The sequence below is a fragment of the Helobdella robusta genome (genome assembly GCF_000326865.2).
Source record: "Helobdella robusta unplaced genomic scaffold HELROscaffold_14, whole genome shotgun sequence".
NCBI lineage: Eukaryota > Metazoa > Annelida > Clitellata > Rhynchobdellida > Glossiphoniidae > Helobdella > Helobdella robusta.
The window spans coordinates 468,600-477,229 of NW_008703782.1; the positions used below are offsets into that span (position 1 = coordinate 468,600).

At 30.6% G+C, this 8,630-nt stretch overlaps 3 protein-coding genes across 3 annotated transcripts; 2 read left to right on the plus strand and 1 right to left on the minus strand.

Annotated features, from left to right (window-relative positions):
- On the minus strand, window positions 1–1,972 carry HELRODRAFT_168674 (hypothetical protein; the record flags this gene model as incomplete). The annotated part of the gene is made up of 6 exons (XM_009014544.1): window positions 1–177; window positions 309–421; window positions 737–925; window positions 991–1,080; window positions 1,273–1,518; window positions 1,816–1,972. 6 exons carry the CDS (start codon window positions 1,970–1,972, stop codon window positions 1–3), a joined length of 972 nt encoding a protein of 323 aa, XP_009012792.1.
- Window positions 1,973–3,185: 1,213 nt separating this feature from the next.
- HELRODRAFT_185372 (hypothetical protein) lies at window positions 3,186–6,873 on the plus strand. Its single transcript, XM_009014545.1, has 11 exons — window positions 3,186–3,346; window positions 3,500–3,570; window positions 3,832–3,983; window positions 4,221–4,350; window positions 4,837–4,908; window positions 5,009–5,042; window positions 5,178–5,262; window positions 5,505–5,614; window positions 5,723–5,781; window positions 6,093–6,199; window positions 6,290–6,873. The coding sequence occupies exons 2-11, from the start codon at window positions 3,526–3,528 to the stop codon at window positions 6,393–6,395; spliced, it is 900 nt and encodes a 299-aa protein (XP_009012793.1). The 5' UTR covers window positions 3,186–3,346; window positions 3,500–3,525; the 3' UTR covers window positions 6,396–6,873.
- Window positions 6,874–6,942: 69 nt separating this feature from the next.
- HELRODRAFT_168676 (hypothetical protein) lies at window positions 6,943–8,143 on the plus strand (the record flags this gene model as incomplete). Its single annotated transcript, XM_009014546.1, has 2 exons — window positions 6,943–7,588; window positions 8,103–8,143. The coding sequence occupies 2 exons, from the start codon at window positions 6,943–6,945 to the stop codon at window positions 8,141–8,143; spliced, it is 687 nt and encodes a 228-aa protein (XP_009012794.1).
- Between the last annotated feature and the right edge of the window lie 487 nt (window positions 8,144–8,630).

The following is an 8,630-nucleotide window of genomic DNA, read 5'->3' on the forward strand; positions in this document are numbered from 1 at the left end:
TTAGAATTTTCCCAAATAATCTTCACTAATGTCAAACACTTTCTTCGCTAGGGCCATATCTTGGGTCAGTTTGGAGGAGGCGGTGATTCGGCAGTCTGATAGATACTGGCCACTGACATTCTTCAAATTTTCGTCTACTGCAGCGTATATAGAAGTTTGAGCGCCATCTTTAGACGTCTGAAAAAATAAAATTAAAAAAATTGAAACTACATTTAGGTGTTTCTTATACCGCTTTTGTTAATTAGTAGCAGAATTTCAAAATCAAACGCATAACTTAGCTAATTTTCATCCAAATTTTAAAGAACTACCTTTGCTAATTTTAGAAATATAATAATTTTAACAATGACGGAGAATAGTCCCTTCATTTTGGAGAATATGTTTGTGTCGACTATACCAGGATGCAAGCAGTTCACAGTAACACCTTCACACAAATAAAAATGTAATGTCCTATGCGTGTGTTATGCGTGTGTGTGTGTGTGTGTGTGTGAGTGAGTGTGTGTGTGTGAGTGTGTGTGTGTAAATGAATGCGAATGCATGTGAAGTAATATAACAGCATAAGTCAGGGGTGGGCAATAAATGGAACATCAACTAATCAAAAACAAATCAACCAATAAGCGTCAGCCAATCAAGATCAACTCTTCAACACCAACCAATAATTCATCAGCCACTCAAAATCAACTAATCAAAATTAACTAATCACCATCGACCAGCAAAAACCAGCCAGCCAATCACAAACCTGTTCCTTCTAACTGCCTGGATAACTCCTTAGTAGACAAAATTTGCAATGCTTTCGATCTAGAGTAAAGCATTTTCACATTTTTCGAATGTTCACTATTTAGATCTTTGAGATCCGTTTCCGTTGTGGACGTATGCACCATAGATGATACATTCACAATTCTACTAGGCGCGCATTTTTTCAGTCGATCTTTCGAAAATAAAATTTTTTTAAATATTGATAATATAAAACAAAACTAAAAAAATATTTTCAACCCAGCAAGAGTGAAGTTAAGAAGAATGGACCCAGGTAGTTAGTGACAAAAGTGATCTCGAAACCTTCTGATGTCCTAACTATGTCTTGACCTGAGGATGAAAATAATAATAATAATTTGCATTTATATAGCGCAATTTTCCTAAACTTAACTGCTGAAAAAGAGTGTAATGATTGATAGCAATAATTTTAAATGTAATATCAAAAATAATCCCACAAAAAACGTAATAAACAACAAAAATAATTTAATGAAAAAAAATTTTAAAAAATAGTTTTCTTAATACTTGCACTAAGCATGCCAGCATTGTTAATAAGAACATCTAATCTTTTTTCATCTTTCAGGAAGTCTGTGGCAAATTTTCTAACACCAGCTAGATTAGAAACATCCAAATACCTCACATAAACTTCTTTGTTTCCAGTTTCTGATTTGATCTTCTCGGCCATTTTTTTGGCATTTTCCAAATCTCTACAAGCCATGATGACCTTGGCATTCCTCCGAGCTAGATCGAGAGCTGTTTCGTAACCTATACCTGAAACACGATATGTTGAATAGTATTTTTTTATTTTTAAACATTTTTTTGTTCCAAATGGTAATTTTTTTTATGTTCCAGTAGAGAATAAAAGTATAAGAAATGCTATTCAAATTGCTATCATTTATCCAGGTGTAGATTTACATTACAATGTTTATAATAAAATAATATAGCATATATCTATGCTCACATACACACACAGACACAAACACACACTTACAAACACTTACACACACTAACACAGATACACATAAAAATGTATAATTAAATCTATAATTAACTTTTGAATTAAACCACCTTTGTCAGCTCCGGTGATGACAACAGTTTTGTTATCCAGCTTAGCATCACTAACACACTTGCCAGTTGTAAGTTTGAGATAGGCAAGGAATAGTAAGTATAAAATGAACAATATCACAACTGTGTATAAAATGAAGTAGCAGATTAGGCAGAACATGATATAGTTTAGTTCGTGTTGTTGTTGTTGTTACTGCTATTTTTATATTACTTTTACTATATTCTCAATGGTCAATTCTCTTCACTATATTAGCCCGGATTCTTTATTGATGGATTAAGAAGATTATCTGAAATTTAATCTTAATGTATGAATGTACATAAGAATTTTATTATAATTGAAAAATTGATAAAATGTTTAGTCGTTTATTAAAATTATGATTGTTATGCTAACAGGAAATCCATTTTCTGAAACTTAACGTGGATGTGGTTAACATTAAAGTTATTAAAAAATAATTTTTAACAATCAAATTCTTGATTGTTAATTAAATACTCTTCTCCTATATATATATATATATATATATATATATATATATATATATTAATGATCTTTATATATATATTATGTATGTATTGTATATATATATAATATATTTATGTTTGTATGTATATAACAAACTATAAGTATCTACTTAGTAATGCAATATATTAACATTTTTTTACCAAGCAATGTTACAAAACTGTGCTTTCTTTAGTTAGCAGGTTAGCTTAACAATGATGAAACTGTGTAATAAAAAAAATAGAACATTACAATACAATGGTTATCGTTATTGAATAAACAGCACTTGAATACTATTATTAAACAACATTGATCAACCCCAAATAAATTATAATAATTAATAAAAAAAGTATTTTATAAAATAATAAAAATAATAAATACCTGAATGAAGTTTAACAAAGTAATGTTAAATTTTCATTTAACAACCAGTATTATTGTGATTTCTTACTGATTTGTCAGAAGAACACACAAAGTGAGATTCACATAGGATACAAATTAAATTTAATTATAAATTATGAAAACATTATATATAAAATAAAATAATTAAAATAATAAATAATTAATTCATTGCCTGTGAAAAATTAACAAGAAATAAGTAATTAATTATTTTAATAACTAACATCAAAACGTCGCGATTTCGTTGAATATGTTCTAAATAACATTTAAAATACGTGATCAATTCTTTAGAGTTTGGACATTATTAAATAAAATGACACTCATTTGAAATTTCGATCAAAAGTTGCTCTGTTTTGAATTTGAAAGAAGATAATTTACAAATTTAAATACTTAAGTTAACTTTTAAATAAAAAAAGTAGACGGAGTTATTTGTTAAATGCTCATTAATATTAATTGGCATAACGTAAACACGGCGTCTAAAGTTAGAAAAGTGTGATTTAAACTGTCAAAAAATCAATTTAGACTTGAAAAATTATAATTCTAATTATATTAAATTAAAATTTTTTCATGTTTTTATTATAAAATTTTATTTTCATTAAATGTCATTGTTTCGGAAACTTTCAAATTGATAATTTTGCAAAAGTGCCCGAAAATTTTTTTTATAATGTCAAGTTCAATACACACAATCCTTGAGAATAAAATTTCTGTTAATTATCTTACTAAATGAGCAATTAATTTATTAATAATTACTAATATTAATTAGTTAATTATTTATAATTAGTTTATTATTTTTAACTATTTTAGAAAAAATTTCAGAAGCAATGAAATTCTTAATTACGTCGTCGCGTTTTGCCTCTAGATTTCACGTTAGTTCGTCAAACTTTAACCTTTTTATTATGTATATTATTATTATCGTTATAATTATTAAAATAATTTTTTTGTTTTTATTATTATTATGGTTATATATGTATGTATGTAAGTATGTATGTATGTATGCATGTATGTATGTATGTCTGTCTGTACGTATATATGTATATATATATATATATATATGTGTGTGTATGTCTGTGTATGCATTGTTACATATCATTACTACACTGCTTAATTTTATTTTTTAAAACGTACAGAAATTCCAGACTCAACTGTTAACATCATCATCATCACAGCAACTGAAATTCGCATCACCATCATCGTCGTCGTCGTCGTCAGACTCACTCACATCATGTCTTGATGATGATTACGGTATTAGAACCATCACACTGAATAACCCAAGAAAGAGGTTCTATTAATTTGAAATTTTAAAATTAAAAATTAGAATTAAAAATGAATTTTATGTTTTGATACTTTGTGCTTTTGCTCTAACTCTACTGTTTCTTAAGTCATTAGAGTAAAGATACGTTTAGATTTTCAGCATAACTTAGCAAAAATAAATTTTCAAATGGCAACAGACTGAGAGAGGAAAAACGTTAAAAGCACACAAGCACGCACGCACGCACACAAACAAACACACATTCAGGAATGCCTTATCCTTAGAAATGCTGCAATCCTTGGCAAGTAGCATAAGCAAGCCGTGGGATAACTTAAGGATCATCGTCATCAAAGCAACAGGTCCGGTCTTTTCATCTGGGCACGATCTTAAAGAATTGGTGTGTAATGCAATTTTTTTTTTCTCTTAAATTTACTTTAACTTTTGGCGGTGTCAAATGTAGTTTTTTTTGTAACTTTACAGTGAGCTTAATGTCTATTTACAGTAAGGTTGATGTTGTATACTCTAGCCTGATTGTAAATCTGACTCGATATGAATTCGTCGTGAATTTAATAAAATAAAACTAATTCTGACGAACATTTCTAGTAAATGTAATGTAAATTTTTTGCAAATTTACTGTGAAAAGGTCAATACATACACTAACAATGGTTAATTTCTTCTGCAAAATTCTTGAAAAATATGAATATAGTGCATAGAAAAAGTATGTTCAAATCAACGCGAACGATTGAGGTTCTGCTTGCGTTCAAACTCGATCACCGTAACACAAAACCAGGAGACTTTAATTTTTAAGCTATCACACTGCCTTTAATGACACTTCAATTTTAAACTAAAAACATTGTCTTACTTACTTTTCTTTGGGGGATAGTCGAAAGAACGGCCGAGTAGCTACCACGCTGATGTTATACAACTCTGTTCCAAGCTTATGAACTCCTTCAAAGTTCGCTTGTCATTCCATGATTTCCAAAATTTTATATTTTAACTAGGGTTTTTACGTGTATTTTATTTTTAATTGTGTTGGTGTGTGTGTTTTTTTTCAGGATATACCAGTGCCAATCATGGCTCAAGTTCAAGGTTTTTATTCATTCATTCATTTGATCATTAATTCATTTATTCATTCGTTCGTTCGTTCGTTCATTCATTCGTTCATTCTTTCGTTAGTTCATTTTTTTTTCATTCTTTCATTCATTCACCCATTCATTTTTTCAGGATTGGCAACGGCAGCAGGTTGTCAGCTGGTAGCCAGTTGCGACATCGCCATTGCCGCAAAGAGCGCAAGATTTGCAACGCCTGGGTTTATTATTCTCATATAAACTTAATTAATTAATTAATTCATTCATTCATTCATTCAATCACTCTCTCTCACACTCACTCACTCACTCACTCACTCACTCACTCACTCACTCACTCACTCACTCACTCACTCACTCACTCACTCACTCACTCACTCACTCACTCACTCACTCACTCACTCACTCACTCACTCACTCACTCACTCACTCATCCATCCATCCATCCATCTATCCAACCATCCAGGATCAACCACAGTTTATTCTGCACCACACCGGGGGTGGCTCTAGGTAGGGCCGTGCCCCGAAAGGCAGCCCTCTACATGCTCTTCACTGGTTTCCAGATAACTGCCGATGGTTTATTATCATTTCTTTTGTTCTTGTTATTGCTATTATTATTATTATTATAATTATTATTATTTGTTGTTATTAATGATAAATTAATTTCGAATAATTTTCTAACAGAGGCCCTGAGGTTCGGTCTGATCAGTGAAGTAGTGGCCGACGAATTTCTCGAAAACGAAGTCAGCCGTTCATAATTTTTGTAATTATTCTTAATATTAATTTTATTATAATTAATAATTATCAGTAATATTATTTTCTTATTAATATTATTATTTACTGTTATAATTAGTATTATTGATCACCTTTTTAGTCATAGAATTAAGATGTTGTATACACAACGCACGCACATAGCAGAGTGTGACAGTTTTTTAAGGTCTGCACTGACAGGATTCGAACCTGGTTTGCGAGAAAAAACGGCGGCAAAATATTTGGCGCTCTTACCCTCTGAGCTATTCCACTGACATATCAAAAGTTATTGTGGGTTTTGCAGGCAAGAAGAATCGCCGAATCGATATCTAGATCGAGTAAGCCGGTTATCAAACTCGGCAAGAAGGCGTTCTACCAACAAATCGGTCTGAATCAGGAGGCCGCCTACGAGTGAGCACTATTTTGAAGTTTTACATCCTCAAAGTCTCATCTTCTCAAATTTTATATTTTATTATTCTATTATTTTTCCATAAATGACAGTCTGGCCACGACGACAATGGTCGACAATTTGAAGATTAGAGATGCACAAGAAGGTATTGAAGCTTTCCTACAGAAACGACAGCCAAAATGGAATCACAAAGGATAAAAATCTGTTTTTTAGAATGTAATTAACTTAAAATCATTTTCAAATATTTATAAATATAGTTGAACAATTGATTGTTATTAACTAATTTGTTGATTTATTAATTATTAGTCTTGCCTTTAATGTTAATCTTGTCAACAAACAAATTGATAATTATAAGCCTATCACTTAAGCATTTTATATTTTCGTTGTTATATGTGCATTTTTATCACGTTTTTACCTCAAATTTCGTGTATTAATTGTTAATTTGTTATTAAAATGGTTTTATCTGTAATTTTGATGGTAATAAAACTAATTTTTTCAACTTTTTTGCTTTAAATTCTTGAATATTAATGTTACTATGAAGTTAGTAAGGAATTTATATTTTTCTTAAAAATGAAACGCTTGTCTTTTTTCGAAGTTGCCATGGTAACTAATATAAACCAAGTCGCCATTGTTTTACTTTTAATAATTTTGGGTGCAAAATATTAATTTATTCATTTATTTTGAAGTTTTTTTTAAATATTTAATTAATAAATAAATACAAACTTACAAATTTTTGAAAAATATTATGAATCAAACGGAAATACATAATAATAAAAAAAAAAATTTCGACCCCAGCAAAATAAAATTAGACTTGAATGATCTACCGACCATTCCGGCTCGCCTGGGTAGTGCAAGATATAAGGTGCTACCTGAAATTAGGCAGAAATTATCGACCGACCAGTTGACCAAAAATCAGAAAAACAGCCAGATTTCTCATGAAAAACCCGCATCAAAAGTTTCAGAGAAAATTCATTCAAAAATTAATGAAACCTCTTCAAAACCCCTTAGCATCTCTTCCGGAAAAATTACTTCGAAAACGAAAAACAACGACGAAATTAACGTCAGTGAAGATGACATCACCACCATCACAACATCAAATCCTATTAACATCGCCATCAAAATGCCCAGTGGCCATCTGATGAAGGGGCTCTTCAGTCCAACCAACACACTAAATGACATTCTGAAGTACGTAATCAACAAAAATTCACCGCCAGACAAAAACGTTCGGCAGGGCGGCGTAATAAGCAGACGACATTTTCTAAACAAAAATTCACTGCTAAGCAAGGGCACTAATGAGACTAATGTCTGTGTCAGCTCGCCTGCTTCTAAAAGCTTCACTAATGCTTCTACTAACAACCTCAACAATGTTTCTATTTATAATTGGACCCCAGGTTCTAATACTACTACCATTACTGCTATTGCTGCTACTACTGCTGCTGCTACTACTGCTGCTTCTACTACTACAACTTTAACAACGTCAAAAATTTTTTCAAGTATCAATCAATCAATCAACGACAATGATATTAATAATAACAACAACAGCAATATCAATAATATTATTAATGATAAAAACAACACAACAACAACTACTACTACTACTAATAATAATAATAACAATAATAATAACAATAATAATATAAATACTTACAAAAAGGTTCATTTTAAGAACCATGCATGCAATACTATATATAGAAACATGAACCTAAGCTTAAAAGCACTTGGCGTCAGCGACAGAACGACATTATACTTTTATTACGGCCGGCAATAATAAGAAAAGTGTAGCGCTATATAATTTCTTTATTATTCGTTTCTTTTATTGTTCTTTTTCCGTTTTCAATTTCGGTTTTATATCGAGTTTCATTGATTTATTATTGTTATTGTTATTTATGATTATTGTTATGGCAGTTGTCATTGATTTGCTGGAGTTTTATTTGTTTGACGTTTGATTGATTGATGGGTGAATGAATGAATGAAGGAAATGAATGAATGAATGAATGAATGAATGAATGAATGAATAGTGGATAAGGGAATGAACGAATGAATGAAAGTTGAATGAATGAATTTTATGCGAGAGTAAATGAATGCCTGATCGTTTGGACATCTCGACCTGTAAATGAATGAAAAGATGCGGAGCGAGATCTTCTGTGAATGGATGGTTGAATGAATGAATGAATGAATGAATGAATGAATGAATAAATGAATGAATGAGTGAGTGATTCAATGAATTAATAAATGGATAAATGGATGAATGAGTGAATAAATAAACAAGCTAAGGATTGAAAGAATGCAACAATAAACGATTGAATGATTTAATAGAGTTGTATGTTCACAAGTAACAGTTTGAACGAACGATTGGTAGGTGACTTTGTACCATTTCTTTTTCATTTTACGTGGTTGTTTTTGTAGAAGAAAGGTATCGGAAATGATATGCTT